Genomic DNA, 16,617 nt, shown 5'->3' with positions numbered 1-16,617 from the left:
ATATTTTTCACACCATACTGTTTCCATTCTCACATCAAAGTGCACTTAGGACCCACCACACGCCTTCGGAGATTTCCTGGATTGCACATCTGTTGCAATGCACACAGAAGTTCAAGAACAAGGAAAAAAAACACCAAGTCACGTTCATATGAATGTTGGGAGCATTGGAAGTCTCGGAATCTCCGATTTCCTTTTGGAGTGAAAGGTGTGTCTTTTCGATGAAGAATGAAACCTGATTCCAAAATAAGTGCTAGGGGAGACCCATCTGGGAAATCCATTTGGACTCGCTCACAAAGCCCAACCCTTCAGCTGAACAGTTCATCACATCTCTTGAAGACGTTATACACATTTGGGGCGAACTGAGATTTTGAGTTGATATTGAGCAGGAGACAAACACACACAATGAAAGCTATCTGATTAAAAAGAAACTGTGTTGCTCCTTTTTCTCTCACTATCTAATCCAATTGTTTCTCTGGGACTGCACTCAAGCTAGGCACTTCTCCTTTTTCTTTGCTGTTAATCTTGTTCTTTCTACCTAACCTTCACAGTTCTTTCATTGGTCCTATGCTTCACTCAATTTAAACCGACAGACTCCGTAGATTACAAGTGCTTCACATTTTCTTTAGTATAAGGAACAGCCAAGTAATGGAAAACAGATTTAACTCTGAAATCTGACCTTTCTGAATTCGCTTGACTTAATAATAGAGAAAAAAGTGCTTTTCCCCACCATAGTATCCTATACTCCGACTAGGAAAATAGCTGTTAAGAAATCTTACAAACCTTTAAATGCTGTATAAAAGCACGAATTGTGGAAGTCGCAGTACATTAGTAACAATTAGGAAAAAAATGCAGCTCGTTTTATACGTTGAAAATTGAATGAGTCACAATCTTAGCACTTAAAATGCCCACTTTTGAGAGAACCTGAAATCCCTGCACAGATTGTAAAGTTGTTTGTACATTCAGAAACTATTGCAGTGGGCATGCACATCATTGAATTTAATTGAATGCTTGTCATTATACAAGTATAATGAGACAATCTACACTGGATAGTAGTAGCTTCAAGTATAGTACTTGGTAGAGTACAGTTTCAAACAACATTGGCAAAGCCACAATGGTCAATAGCTATGCATTACCTGAACCACTTGACTGTACACCACTATCAGTGAACCTTAAGTAACCTTATGTACCTAAGTGACCTGCTACCCAAGCAGAAAATCATGAATTGTAAAACAGACACCTCTACCCATTACTCCTCACTTCCCATGGCTTTGTAGTGTAACTAGTTCTTAAAACAGGCTCCTGTCACCATCAATACTGAAAACAATGTGCATAATATTATGATAACAAAGACATTTCCGCTCCAGTGTTCTTCCATGGCTAGTAGGTAAAAGGGATAATGCAAATTCAATTGTATGATATAAGTTTTATTGTATTTACACCTATAACTACCAAGCTCAGTCGATAAATGATCATGTTAATGATAATGTTACTTCTTAAAATGGTTGTACATTTCTGAAAAAAATGTACCCCACCAGGTTGAAAAAAATCATTTGGTCTTTACTCTGGAATTACACTAACGGTATTCCTTTCTGAAGATGGTTCAGAGGTTAAATAAATATCTATACTCCACAGTAAACGGAATAATACCAGTATTATTAGGCATACGAATGTATTTCTCTTTAATGCCCAAAACCATTACACTAAAGCAAAATTTAAATTTCTATCAACATTCACTAACTAATCAAACAAACTCATGGTATTTTCTTGTGCGGAAAAGAACAAAAAACTAAAATAAATATATCAGGGTAAACACTTGAATAAAAATTCCCAATATTTTCAGACCCTACATACAATTTGCAGAAACCAATGTTTGTTGCATCATAACTCAGCATTTACTAAATTCCTCTTTTCCCTGTTTCTACCAAAACCCTCAGAGCTATGAAAATGTACCACCATTTCAATGGTGGGACCAAAAATCTCTCATCCCATCTGAGATGAGAATACATCCCAGCTACTACTGCATTGATTACAGTAAATAACAGAAAATTAGTAGGCTAAAAGCATATCAGACCATTATATAGCCATTAATACACAAATATTTTTTAAACTGAAATTATTATCTTTGGCCACAAAAAAATAAACTTTAGTTAAGGGAGATGAAAAGTGGTCTCTTCTATTTAGCTCTACAGGACCTTATTTAACAAATTAGGATTGTTTATATATATAAAAATAATGATAAAATTCAAAAACTCACACATAAAGCATGAGAGACACCCTTTATCCTCTGTGTACAGAACACAGTGCTGCTTTGTGTGTTGCCTCAAGGTTTGTCTCTGTTCCTTACTAGTTGGTACTGTGGTCTTAGGCTCACAAGCTTCACCCAAGGATAAAGACGCATTAAGGAACATGTGTGGTTCTCTCTTGTGCTGGGGTAAAAGCCATGCTTCTTTGTAAGAGAAAGAAAGCGCAACTGTCGTAGTATACCGAGTGTTTTTTGGAGGGGGTGAAAATAACAATTTATGCGCAGTGTTTTTTCAATTGGCCACGAGTTGGCTGAAAATATCTTTTGAAAGGAATTAACAGTAAAACAGAACCAAACGTATGTCTATTTTCTATAGCATCTTCAATCAATGCAAAAATACAAATAATAATAAGTTGGTGTCATGTAGTGAAAACAAAGTGTGATTTTTTTTTAGCAATGCCTACCTTAAAGACAAACATTTCTCTTCGTAGTATTGCCAAGGTGTTGAAACTTCCATCACAGATATTAGGTTTAGAATTTGGGTGAGATGGTCTGTCACCGGGAGGCAGCCTTGGAGGTCTGGTCTGCCTGTCTGGTTTGCGTGGATCAGATGGGGGGTGAGAGCGAGCAGGGGGCACTGTTGGCAAAGGCTTGGTGGGCTGTGGGAGCTTGTCAGGGGGCCCTAGAGAGAATAAAATTGAATTATCAGAATACACATTTTAATTTCGTTTGAAATGGTCGAGCTTTGTTGTTTCTTGTTTTTACGTTACGTTAAACGGAGCTTGTTTGGTTTCAAGTGTATCAACTTAAGGTGATGTAAAGTCTGTGTGAAAATGATGCGCTGCCGTGATCCTCTGTGACACCTGTGTCAAAGTGGCGGCCCGGGGGCCAAATCTGGCCCGCCGCATCATTTTGTGTGGCTCGGGAAAGTAAATCATGAGTGCCGACTTTCTGTTTTAGGATCAAATTAAAATGAAGAGTATAGATGTATATTAAATGTCCTGATTTCCCCCCTTTTAAATCAATAATTGAAATTTTTTAATCCGTTTTTTCTGTGTTTTAGTTCAAAAATCATTTTGTAAAATCTAAAAATATATTTTAAAAAGCTAAAATAAACATTGTTTTAGATCTATAAAAAATGGAATATTCAGGGCTTTTAATCCAGTTCTTTAAATCCATTTATATAAAACAAATCTAAATATTATATCTAAAATGGTCCGGCCCACGTGAAATCGAGTTGACGTTAAAGCGGCCCGCAAACCAACCCGAGTCTGACACCATTGCTCTATGAGAACCTAAGAAAACATCAATAACATAGTGCCAGAAGTGGGATGAAGAGATGTTTGCAAACACAGAAGGACAAATGTGAAAAGGTTTTTATTTCTCCCCCTCTCAAGCTAGAGCAACACTGCTGTCGATTAAGGGGGCATACCAACTGTTCCAATAACACTGGGGTATGAATCACCGACTGAAGCTGTCTCTCCAGTGAAGAAGCATTTTATAAAGAATAGGTTAAATATTTTTGAAAGGATAAAATAAATATGAATGGAGCCTTAATTAAACAAAGAAAGGATGCAACAGCCAGGGGCAATAGGTGCACCCTTGTGTAATCAATGCAGGAAACACACCAAGTGCTAATTACAAAAAGGGAAAGCAGGTAGGGGTGGACAGGAAAGAATGTTCTATCCTGGAGATGTGATATTTTCTCATGTCACAGCTGCTACATGTTCGGAAAATGAAATTTCTTTATCTAAATGTTTGAATTTTATAGTTGCATGAATGAAATGATGAGCCTATCAATCTGAAATTGATCTTAACAAGTGCATTACACTGGTATACAAGCAAAATATAGAATATAGTGAGGCTTCAATAAATTTGGGTGACAAAAAAGTGAAAACGGGTCAAAAGTGTTAATAGACCAACACTAAAGCAACTTTGAGTTTTTGGGTGATTTTGGCAATGGACACAAGCAATATTGTTTTTCCTAACGGAAGACCACATTTCCCATGAGGACATGTCATGAATTCCTGATTTCCTGGTCGCCTGCAGTCGGACAGAACTACATTTGTGTTTTTGGTGGCTGTACAAAGGATGAATAGCGATTAGGTAATGTTTCTAACAATGAAGGGGGGAGTGACATAGGTTGTTAAACAGGAAGCTCATTCTTAGGTTTTTTGGTGTAGTAATTAAACTTTAACGATAAATATCTTGAATACTTTATCAAACCAGCACTAAAATATTTTATTTTCCAATCCATGTCACCACAGCAAGTATGATTTAGCCATTTTTTAATTGTTTTAAATATTTTCCTAAATTTTATAGTCCAGTCTTAATTTCCCTTTGTGAAAAATAAATTCCCCCTCCCCAAATAAACATGATACACAATTCTCTCAGAATATGACTGTCTTGAGAATACTTAATATTTTTGTATAACATGAGACTAGATGATTAACATAAATATGATGAGTACAGAGAGTGTGTTGCAAGTGTAAATAATTAAACACATCATGGTGCACAGATAACATTCACTCTGAATGTGAATAAGATACGACGTTGACTGAGTTCAAAAGATTTAAGAATATATGAATTCAATATGGAGACCCTAGTATTAAAATTTATATCGCCTTCAATTCACATTCACATAAAGTAACCCTACCTATTTCCTATAGAATTTAGAGCAAATCTAATGATCTATAGAAGAGAAGCTATACATGAAAGTAATTGAAGGACAGGGAGATGAGAGGATTATGAGAAGCAGAAAACATCTTTCAATCCATAAAACGGATCTTATGTTTTTCCAAGAGAATGGTTCTATTCACTTACTGAATTAAATCCTGTGATATATAACCCAGATTAGAGGGTGCAAAGCACTCTGAAGTTATGTAATGATAGAGACGATCAAAGTCAGAGGGTCACTTAAAGGCATAAAACTGGCAACGTCACTCTAATTGTTAGTTCATTCAGCTTTCTGTCCCAGCTGACTTCGGGCGGAAGGCAGACTACACCCTAGACTGGTCGCCAGTCAGCTGTAGTGCATACAGACAGACAGATGACCACTCACGCTCACAATCAGACTGCCACCGAGTGGGAAACGAACCCAGACTGTAAGAACGGAAGAACCACTGCACCATTGGGTGGCCCACTCTGATTGTGTCACTACAAATCAAAGTGGTGAAATACGGCAAAAAGGCTATTTCTATTGAAATGACGATTAAGTCTAAAAATGAGTATTTATGAAAATGTGTTATTCATATTAAAAAATAATGAACAAGCACGGGTGTTCCAATTATCACCCTGACACTTTGAAGTCTGGTCATTTCATCTCAGTCAAGAGAAGAATTATATAGGTAATAGTAATCATAGTCACATTAGAGAGTGGGGCGGCCTGGCGGGTGATTGGTTAGCGTGTCGGCCTCACATTGGGAGGCCTGGGTTCAAATCCAGGTCGGTCCACCTGTGTAGAGTGTGCATGTTCTCCCGGGCCTGTGTGGGTTTTCTCCGGGTACTCCGATTTCCTCCCACATTCTAAAGACATGCATGGTAGGCTGATTGGACACTCTAAATTGCCCCTAGGTATGAGTGTGACCGTGAATGGTTATTTTTCTCCTTGTGGCCTGCAATTGGCTGGCCACCAATTTATGGTGCCCCCTGTCTGTGGCCTGAAGTCAGCTGGGATAGGCTCCAGCACCCACCCCGCGACCCTAGTGAGGATAAAGCGGTTCAGAAAATGAGATGAGACATTAGAGAGTAGGAGTAAAGTGACCTGAACATGCTTGGGTGCATTTTTCAGTGCTGAATTAGGTCATGTACTACAAAGTGCATTTACTGTATCTGTGTCACAAAGAAAAACTGATTAGAACTTTATGATAATACAATCCCATTTGGTTTGTTGCCATGTTCATGGAGTAAGCATGCAATTGTTTGCTGATTCAGAAATTAAATTTTGTTTAAGCAGCTTTTGTAAGAAATAAAAATGTTTTTGTGCGTAGAATATAATAATATAATAATAAAATAATCCTTTTGGGATTTTTTTTCTGCCTCGGGTAATATTCCCGCATCCATTTTCTATTCGCTATAAGCACTTATCTTCATTAGAGTCGTGGGTGAGCAGGGGCCTATCATAGCTGACCTTGGGCAGCAAATCACAGCAAAATCAAATTCCAGTAACCCCAACTCAATTTCAGCACTTTTGCACAGTATCGCCCGATTTTTGTACCAAATAACTCACAGTCTTCCACACTAAGCCATCAGTCTTGTCCCATCTCGCCATGGAACACTGCTTTAGTTACACCAATTTTCCTACTTACTCCCAACTTCCCATTGATTTAAACTCTCAAGGTCCCACCACTGACCTAATTTGGATTCAACAGCGAGAGTTACCATTTGAAAAAAAGGGAACGAGGCCAATTGCTGGGGGAACAAAAATGTCCGTGAGAGAAGCTGCTGCCACTTGTCCTGCCCTTCAACTCTACACTACAAGAGAGAGGTGGAGGAAAAAGGAGTAAAACACAAGCGGGAGGAAGAGAGATTTGATCCCTTGCCCAGGTCTGTCATTCCCAAAGTATATACCCTGGTAGTGTAAACAGATGGCAGGTTCTTTTTGTGAGCAAAACAGAGTGAAAGAGCGAGAGAGAAAGTTAGACCACTGTCATCTCTGAGGAGTATAACCGGCTATGATGAACACTCAGTTACTTCTCACCAAGTTGTGTCAAGAGAAACTGAGAACGAAATTACAAAAAAGTTTGTGTCATGAAATGGTTTATCCTAAACAAATCACCTGTTTGCAGACTGACCACATTCTAGCTCTGCAGGATTAAAAAAATCTATCAAATAAATGGTTGTTTAAAGTACTCGGACGTTTCGTCGAAAGATGTTTGGGCCCCGGACGTTTGGTCAACCAGACGTTTGGTAGAACGGACGTTTGGTAGAATGGACGTTTGGTCGCCGGGTTGTTACTGTTGAAACCAGCTCTCAAAATTATAATCATGAGAGAGCGTGAGTTTAATATCTAAATATCTAATTTCAAAATATCAACAGTAAACTCTCTGTCATAATTTGACAGCGAGCGAACCCGGTGACTAAACCTCCGTTCTACCAAACGTCTGTTCTACCAAACGTCCGTTCTACCAAACGTCCGGTCAACCAAACGTCCGGTCAACCAAACGTCCGGTGGACCAAACGTCCGGGGACAAAACGTCTTTCGACGAAACGTCCGGTCACGGTTGTTTAAGGATTAAGACTAAGGTGGCTTATATGAAGATTCCTGTAAGATTTCTGTCACTATATTCATCAGTCATAGTTATGCAAGATTTAAGAGAAGACAAAGTACTGGTATTAAATAAAAATCCTCACCATAGATTTTCTGGATTCCCAGCAGATCGTCCATAGGCAGCTTGAAGTTCTCAGTATCCATGTATTGGTAGAAAGGAGCCATGATTGCCGTAGGGTCATTGGAGTGTTCCAGCCCGAGTGCGTGGCCAAGCTCGTGAACTGCTACCAGAAACAAATCATTCCCTACAGGTGTAAATAGGAAAAAGAAGAACAGGCGAATGAGCTCAGTCATTGCTGAATTCAAACACCTTAAAAGCAATGCTCGGATGCCGGTAAAGTTTACAATAAACAAACAAGACCCATATACTGATACATTGTAATTAATGTGCAATAGAGGTTAACCAAAGTAGGTCTTGGGGAACCGTGGTCAACAGCACAGCCATAATTCTAAATCAATGTATTTGCTAAAGATCTTTAATTTAGAGCAAGTGGTCCAAAATTAAAAGGAAAGGAAATCCGTGTAAAGAGTAAGAAAATGGTTTCAGACAGTTTTGTGAAGTCATTAACCACTTTCTAAATATGTTTGAACTCAACTTCAAAAGCGAACAGTGCTTCGTAATTACAATTTGCAACTGTATAGGTCAAATGATTTCGACATGATATACTTTCAGGAGTTTAAAAGGTTGTCTATCTCACTAATGATGGTTCCACATATCAATGTAGCAAGTACAGTAATGGGCATGATTCTAAATGCCAATTTTTTTTTAATGAAATTAAAGTAAAGTTCAATAATACATGGCACACGTTCTCAACTATTATGTAGTATTTCACTAAAAAGGATAAGCATAGTTTCAGAGAAAATTGAGGGTTTTAATAGATGATTTCTCAGCTAAATTGAGGGTAAATTTATGCAAGCTTATAACAGTGAACAGGTGTCTATGGATTAGATTTAAAGCAAATAACGAGAGAGAAGAGAGAGAAAAGATAAAGAGAAACAATAATTTTTTAGTGACTTTAGAACACCACTGTTTTGTAGCCAAAGACAATTCTTGAGGTCTTTTCATAGCAAAGCAGTAGAAATACACAGATAGATCTGCTCAGTGTTTTAATGTGTGCCAAAATAAAATTTTCAGTAACAAAATTGTAATTAAATTTAACATTAAAAAGAATAGCTGTAAACCTAAAAAGAAACAAACCTTGAATTTCTTATGTAATTTTTTCTTTGTGTTCCTGGGCAATTAATACGTAATTAGTAAGTGTATAACTGTTGTTTTTTCATTTACTTTGATAACTACAGGAAAAATTGTACACAAGAGTTTTTCTATTTCGCATTCTTGATTCAACCCTTTGCCCATCTCGGCCATTTGGGGTTAGTGGTGTCACTTTACTTCAGGCGCTAACATAAGTCTTGCTGGGCAAGACAGGGATGTCCTGTTGGCCTTGGGGTACATAAATAAAGTTGAGGCAGCTTAGTTACAGCCTTGTGAATGGTAAGGATGAAAGACAGGTGTGAGATGAAAAAAAATAAGATAGCATGCAAGGGGAGTTCAACATAGAAGAAACAAACATTAAATGTAAATGAAGATTCAAGGAAAGAATTTGATAGAAGTAAAAAATATTACACAAACTGAAAAAGCTATGTAAGTGAATTGCACTAATTCCGAAAAGTCGTTTGTGATAATGTCCTAATGTAAAAAAAAAGAAGAATGGAATTATATCGATAACACAGCTCTCTCAAAAGTCACAGCATCAATGCAATCACAAAACAATGCGAGATATCATTGTGGAATTTTCCTAATGACTTAAAGACAGTTTATAATTGCATGGCGCATGAGACCACAGGGGGAAAAGGAAGTTAGAGGGAGATTGATGATCAGGAAATCTTCTAATAGTAGTTGGAGTAAATAGTAAACACTACAGGGGTTGTGATTAGAAACCATAGTCCTCTGGTTGCTTGCGCTATAATTTTCATACGTCCTACACATGCCACTGGTGCTACAGTCCATTTGTTGGCTAGGGACCTGTGTGACATGGGAATCTCGAAACTCCACCACTACCATTCACAGATGGTTAAAATGCACGTTCTGCACGTCTGCATTTTGTTATTAGTTTGTCGAATCCGCAAAATAAAAATGACATAAAAATTTGACTTCTTTATTGCCTTTCATCAATTTGAATGAGACATAATTCATTGATATTGTAATGAAGTTAAACTTGAGGCGCCACAGTACAACAGAGAAGTTTTTTTTACCTCACAGGTTACGGAGAGCCATACGCACCTATCAATAGAGCCACATATGGCTCCTGAGCCGTAGGTTCGCTACCCCTTATATAGCAACATAGGGTATTGTGCTGTGGAATAAATATCTATTTACAGAAACCGAAAAAGGGTGAATTCAGACGTTGGAATGTTGCCAAGGACTCGAATATCAGCAGTCCCTTTAGGCTTGAGGTAAATAAACAAGCATAGAGAATATAATTAATGCTGCCAAGGAAAGGACATCCTTTATTCGTGTCATGTTTATCTCGGCACGGCACCTGTGAGCAAGACGGGATTGTTGCACGTTTTTGTTGTGATCATTTATCAATAATACATTGCCAAGGAAGTGTTTGCACGTGGGCTTTTACAAATACGTGCAAAATAGTTTTACAAATATGTCCTTGGATAAACTCAAACCATGATAACGCCTGCAAAACTTGGTTTACACTAGGGGAGAGGAACGAAGAAACAGATGTGATGCACGTAATTTTCAATTAAGATGCCAGTGCTATTAAAAGAAAAGTTTTCACTCTGCTAAAGTCATAGAAAAAAAACAATTGCTTTGAAATAAACAGCTCATGTATATAAAGATGAGGGCTTTGAAAGCAGAGTGTCTGAAAGTCTGAATCTGTCAATCTTTGAGAAGCTACTACTCATGAAACCAGTTTCTCAGTGTTCGTCCTTAGCCTTAAAGTCCAACGATCACAAATATTTACAAGCTAATTAAATGATAGCATCTTGTCAAAGTGTATTCAATAATACACCATCAAGACTTATATTATAAAACGATGACATTACCGGAGGACAGAAGATGGTAAAGTATGGAAGACTCATGGGGAAAAAGACTGTTTCAACGGGATGTGTTTGAATAAGAAATAAAACCAGAGCATTCATTGGTCGGATGGGAAAAAAACAACATGTATTAACCATTTTTTTGATAAAACAATTAAATTTATTGGGAAAAAAAAGAGCTACAATGCTGGATGCCACAGTAATGAAACCAAACAGAAGAGGACAAAATGCGCCAAGAGGCCATCCCTCGCGACGTCTCTCGGTAGCAACTCTGTCTTTCTGGCCAAGAGCGAAATAGGATTAAAAATGTTTTTTCTCCTTTTGGTTTATTTTACAAAGAAGAGGACTATGGCTTGTGGCTCAGCAAAGCCCAATCCATCAAATTCAGTATAGTTCCCACTAAGGTGATTCTGCGATTTTAAATGTTAATGATAGTAGTAAACCAGTCTTAATATATTAATATACAGGCAGCCACAAACATTTATATGCTGTATTATACCCAAACCTATACTGTGAATTATGGGCATAATCTTATATGGGCATCTGACTGATTAGGGGGAGAGGATGCCTCGTCAGATTTTCTGTATGTGCGTTTGTGTGTGTACGTGTGGACGGATGCAAGGTCCACCGCCCATGTGGAAGTTAATGCTGCTGTCAGTAGGTGGCTGTCTATTTCTAGTGGCAGCCTGGTGGGCAGTAGCACATTGTAGATCCTCTGCTTCCTTTCATGGCACATTATTTTCTAACTGTATGGAAAGAAAACTATGTATTGCAAGAAAACTCCAGGCATATACACACAGGTATATATATATATATATATATATATATATATATATATATATATATATATATATATATATATATATATATATATATATATATGTATGTGTGTGTATATATACACATGTATATACATATGTATATGTATATATACATATATATATGTATATATGTGTGTGTATATATATACACATGTATATACATATGTATATGTATATATACATATATATGTATATATATGTATATATATGTATGTATATCTATATATGTATATATATGTATATATATATATATATATATATATATATATATATATATATATATATATATATATATAAACATTCTGGAGATAATCTCTCTTTTCATTCTGAGTAGTACAGTACTGTATATAAGGCACTTCTAAAACGCCATGAATTAATCTTAGTAAAAACCTCTTGTGTTAATGCAAATACATGTCTTACTGGGTTAGTTTTGAGTAATCTCTTTGCACGTGTCTGTGTTGGTGGGCAAAAGTTCAAAACAACATCAATGCTTTGAACACAGATAATGGAATAGCTACTATGTGTGTACTTAAACCACATGTAGAATGTACACGTTTATCACTCAGCAGACTGTGGATTAATTTCTTAGTGTTCAATGAGGATCTCATCATCCGAAACAATAAAACAAAGTAACAACCTCAACTGCTGGTGCCAACAGGCATAGTAGCAACTGGTCCTTCCCCCAAGGCAGCATGAGATGGCATTGGCACCATTGTGGAGAGTGCATGTGGGTGTGTTTGTTACCGTATGTGTGTTTTATTACATATTGATATTCATTGAAAGAGCAGATTGTAGGAACAAAGAACTGAATGATTTAAGGTTGCTGTATTTTTTCATTGTATTACTCAAAAACAATATTTTGCCAAAATTAAACAGAATACACTCTTAGATTCTTGAAATACAACTTTAAGCCTGGAAGATCACGACGGTTCTGATAAGAGTCCTGTTTTAAATGGAAACTTCCTGGTTTCTAAAAATCACATTGTGCTCCCACTCACCTCCTGTTCTCTCTTCTCACCCATTTCCTCTAATATTGTCGTTATTTCTTGCTATAGCAATGCCTCTGTCCCCCTCCCAGCTATATTGACTTCTTGAATGTCTAACATTTGCCTTAAAAAAAGGTTACTCTCCATTCATTTACCTCTGGTACCGCTGATGTATTTTCTTACATGATCTGGAACTTTTTAGTTATTTAATCTAATGTGTCTTTTGGTTTCTGTGGCTCTATAGTCTGTTTGTGTCATGGTCTTAGCTCATGACTTGGTAACTAATGAATTAAGATTCCTCCTCATGTCTCTTTGAACATCAGAAAACAAAGAATCTTCTGACTGAGAGACATATTCCAAATGTCTTCACCTTTTACTCTACCCATTCATCTACTCTTGACAAAGATGAAGACAGCCATTTCAAAGCTTAAAAGCAGTCTGCAAATTCTGCATTTGCGCGTGGCTTCAAGAGTTCTATTGAAAAAGCCAACATACTGCTAAAAGCAACATAAAAAATAGACACGACTTAATCTCCACAAATAAAACATATGCAGGTCCTACATTTCTTTTGCCCAGTAAATTCAAATGGCTAACACAAACAGTGGAACACGATAAGGGCAGCATAAGTCACATAAAGCCACACTTTAGATCGTAACACATTGCTTTTAAGTATTTTATCCGTGATTTGTCATTCCCAACAAGCAAAGAAAGTAAAAACTATAGCAATGCTTACCATCATGGTTGGGGTTACCCAGTGTCCATGGCTCATCCGAGTCAAAATGTGTGTCTCCTCCAATTCCTGGCCCTGGGAAGTAGGCATGGGCCAGGAAGCCACCCTCACCGTCAAAGGGAGAACTGTCACCATGGAAACCTGAGGCAAAAATGATTGTGATGTCCACATCTTTCTTGGTTCGCTCCAATTCACTGTATGGCACAGCTTCAAAGCGCAGCGGCGTCACATTTTGCCAAACATCAAAGGCTCGCCGGATGGCGTCATGGGTCTCCTCAGCACCAACTTTGGGTGTCACGTTTTTGATGCTGTAAAAAATACAATCGATACAAAAGAAACTATATTTAATACTTCCAAAGTATGAAGATCATTCAGCCATTCGTCTCAGCGTTTAACATTTACCAAGTAGGCAAGTAAAAAATCATCATGCAAGCAATGTTCCCTCTAATTTTTTGTTTGTCTGGGCAGAAAGACAACTTCCCTGAGCACACTGAGTACCGGTGTGAGCAACATCATCATTGCTCGCTATAGGCACACAACAGTATGATAAGCAGGTGCATGTCTACTACACATAAATGATTTAGTAATAATAAAATGTAATGATTACTATCTATGAATGAGCGGCCCGGCGGATGATAAATAAAATAAAATAAAAAAAATGGGATTTTATTTTGTGCGCTCCATATGATTTGCTGTGCGCAGAGAAGACGAGAGTAGTGCGCAATTGCGCACGCGCGCAGCTTAGAGGGAACATTGATGGCAAGTAATATATCATACAACCCTTCTGGTAATTTAATGGGAAATAAATGGCCCAATTTCACATAAAATACTACATTGCATTAATAGAAACTTAATATAAGATTGTGCCATTTAATGCTTACTGATTTTGCCATTTAATGCTTACTGGGGCTTGCTTACATAGAACTACATGTTGCAGTTTGTGAGCAGGAGTGTCTGAGATCAGCCTGTCATCACTGTTATGTTTAAGGTGTGGAGAGGATTGGGCAATTTTCTACCTAGCAAATCTACTTTCTAATTAAGGCTTATCACCAGCCGGCTGCCTGCTGAAAAGCCCAAGACAGGTTTTTCATGGCAGGAAAACCCCTCTCTGATTTAAATGCTGGAGTAAAAATATTTGTCATGGTCTTAAAATTTGGTCTCACTCTGGGTTAGTTGCCAACAGCTTATGAGAAGATATGCCTGCCTGCTGTTGATTTTGCTGCTATCTGAAGACTCAAAATGATTTTTCTAGAGGAGATTTCATAAGTACAGTGGTACCTCTACTTAAAAATGCTTCTACATACAAAATATTCAGGTTACAAAAACGATGGGAACCATTTTATCTTGTATTTTATTCTGAAACAGCTCGCTGACCTCCCATTGGCTACAAGGAAGCTGTGTCTCCATGCCAGAGCCGAAGTTAGCGTGCTGACATTAGTGCTGGCCGAGCAACGTAGTGCAATGGGAGCACAGCCCCAGCCCGACTCAAAATCGGGGCGCTCTAGGCAGACAAAAGAAGTGGTCCGTTCAGGATAACGGTTATCGGCGGAGTCCCTTCGTCAAGGAGTTGTTTCATGACTTGTTCTGACATGGAATTCTTCCCAATTGGAAAATGGGTTTGCATTTCTTATTCATTTCAATGGCCTAAATAAACAATGTTTTTATCATACATACATCCATTTGCGTAGGCAAAACTGCTATGCTTTTATCATTGTTAAAGGGTGTAGGGAGTAGTATTAAAGATTGTAGAAGGAATTATGCTTATTCAATGTACCCTTGGAATCACATCGCCATTGAGTAATTCTGCCAATATTGCAAGCCACTAAAATTGGATGGACAAAACACGAAAGTAGTCTGCTTGATTACTGTAGGTGCTTGTTTTTCTTTGTCCAGTAAAATAACAAACAGCGTGACCAACATATGTTGCAAGTTGATTAAGACCAAAAGTTGGCTAAGCTGATTCCAGTCCAGAACCAAATGTACCTTCCATTTCAAGGACAAAAAAGAAGTTAAGAGCAAACACAAGCAGCTAGAATTTGCCACAAAAAAAGAATTCAACCTTTTATAAGGCTATATCAAATATTTAACTTCATGTTGTGAGGTGATAATTACTCTGGATGCATATCATGTGCTATAATAGTACTTGCATGCTGGGAAAACAGTAGGGATGCCAAAGCTAATTAGGGCCACCCAACAGCACATACTGTATGCAGCTACATGAAAATGAGCACACACTACTCAACCATACATTAATTATGCTTTTTGAAATCCCAGATTTAGTTTTTTGATTATCATTTAATGAGTTTGGAAGCAAAAGTGTTGGGTTTATCTGCTTTTGCATTGATTTAGTCTTGACTTTTTCCATATGTAACTTGTCCTAAGTATCTCAGCCTTCTGGTTGCCTTGTGTGTGACCCACCTGTTCTCCATCTCTTGTTAAAGGATGTCTGTGTATTCAAGTCTGCTTTGTTTATTTCTGGTTGAAGTCCTTGTCCATGTCATGTGAATGTTAAGTGTGTGTGTGTATCCCATGTATGTTTGATTCCATGGCATTTGATTCATTTTTGTATTTTTGGTTTCCCTGCTTTTGCTTGCACTTTGTTTTTGGTCTCTTTAATTAAAGCCCATTGTCTCGGTTTCCCTGCGATTGAGTCCATCCCCCATTTTCACACCTGCACTACGTGACAAAACTGATATTTTAAGGTGGCGACATAACCGTGACCAAATTTAGAATGAAACCAAAAACGGCGATGACATCTGAAAGGAAATCAAAGATTTATTTGCACAAATATGACATTAATTTTAAGGTTTTTAATCAACTGCACAAAAAGTTAAAGGTGACCTTGCATTACATTATTTTCATTAATCTAAATGTCATTTCATCAATGTCGTCTTTGAAGCTGTTTCAGTTGTTTTTTTTGTTTGCCTCTCCTAAAAACAGCGGGTTGCCATTATTTTGTGGGTGACTGGATTGAATTTGAATATTTAATAGTTAAGTTTACACTCTCCACTATGTTTAGCTGTTGGCGGGTGGCTATGTCCGTGGGCAAGTGTTTACATTGCCGCTACAATGTTCCATTCATTGTTTTACGTGGTCTGACAACTCAACGGTACTGCACTCATTGGTGGCAAACCTATTCTCAGTGTCAAAGTCACAAAAAGAAAAAACTGAATCTACCGCATCCATTACTGCAGCAGTTTGACAGCTAGAAGAGAAGCTGACTAAGCCAAGTGCACGGCCTTATAGAACCCTTTACGAATATGCGCAAAAGAGCAAATACACTCTCAAAATCCTTCGATCCTTATTACATAACCCTAATCTACCTCCAAATTTCCACTGGGGATTCCTCCTCTTGCAGCTCATTTCTTAGTGCTGCTGGTTGTCTTTACTTTGTTTCTCAGTTTCATTTCCACACATCTACTCTTGCACGCTTCACTGAGCCTGACCATTTGCTTGATATGTGCCATTGCAAATGAAACTCTGGTCTTCTAAAACCGTTCTTTGAATTAAATTCC

At 37.7% G+C, this 16,617-nt stretch overlaps 1 protein-coding gene across 2 annotated transcripts in view; it reads right to left on the bottom strand.

Moving 5' to 3' along the window:
• Window positions 1-16,617, bottom strand: part of mmp16a (matrix metallopeptidase 16a (membrane-inserted)) — a 42,376-nt gene that overhangs the window by 10,797 nt on the left and 14,962 nt on the right. For both annotated transcript variants that reach the window (XM_077624475.1, XM_077624476.1), the window contains 3 exons: window positions 13,106-13,410; window positions 7,595-7,756; window positions 2,707-2,924 (listed from right to left, as the gene is read on the bottom strand). In XM_077624475.1, the coding sequence (XP_077480601.1) occupies window positions 2,707-2,924; window positions 7,595-7,756; window positions 13,106-13,410 (685 nt within the window). The remainder of the gene's footprint in view (window positions 1-2,706; window positions 2,925-7,594; window positions 7,757-13,105; window positions 13,411-16,617) is intronic.

This window comes from Stigmatopora argus, chromosome 17 (genome assembly GCF_051989625.1).
Source record: "Stigmatopora argus isolate UIUO_Sarg chromosome 17, RoL_Sarg_1.0, whole genome shotgun sequence".
NCBI classification, from domain to species: domain Eukaryota; kingdom Metazoa; phylum Chordata; class Actinopteri; order Syngnathiformes; family Syngnathidae; genus Stigmatopora; species Stigmatopora argus.
This window is presented reverse-complemented; position numbering and strand designations above follow the sequence as displayed.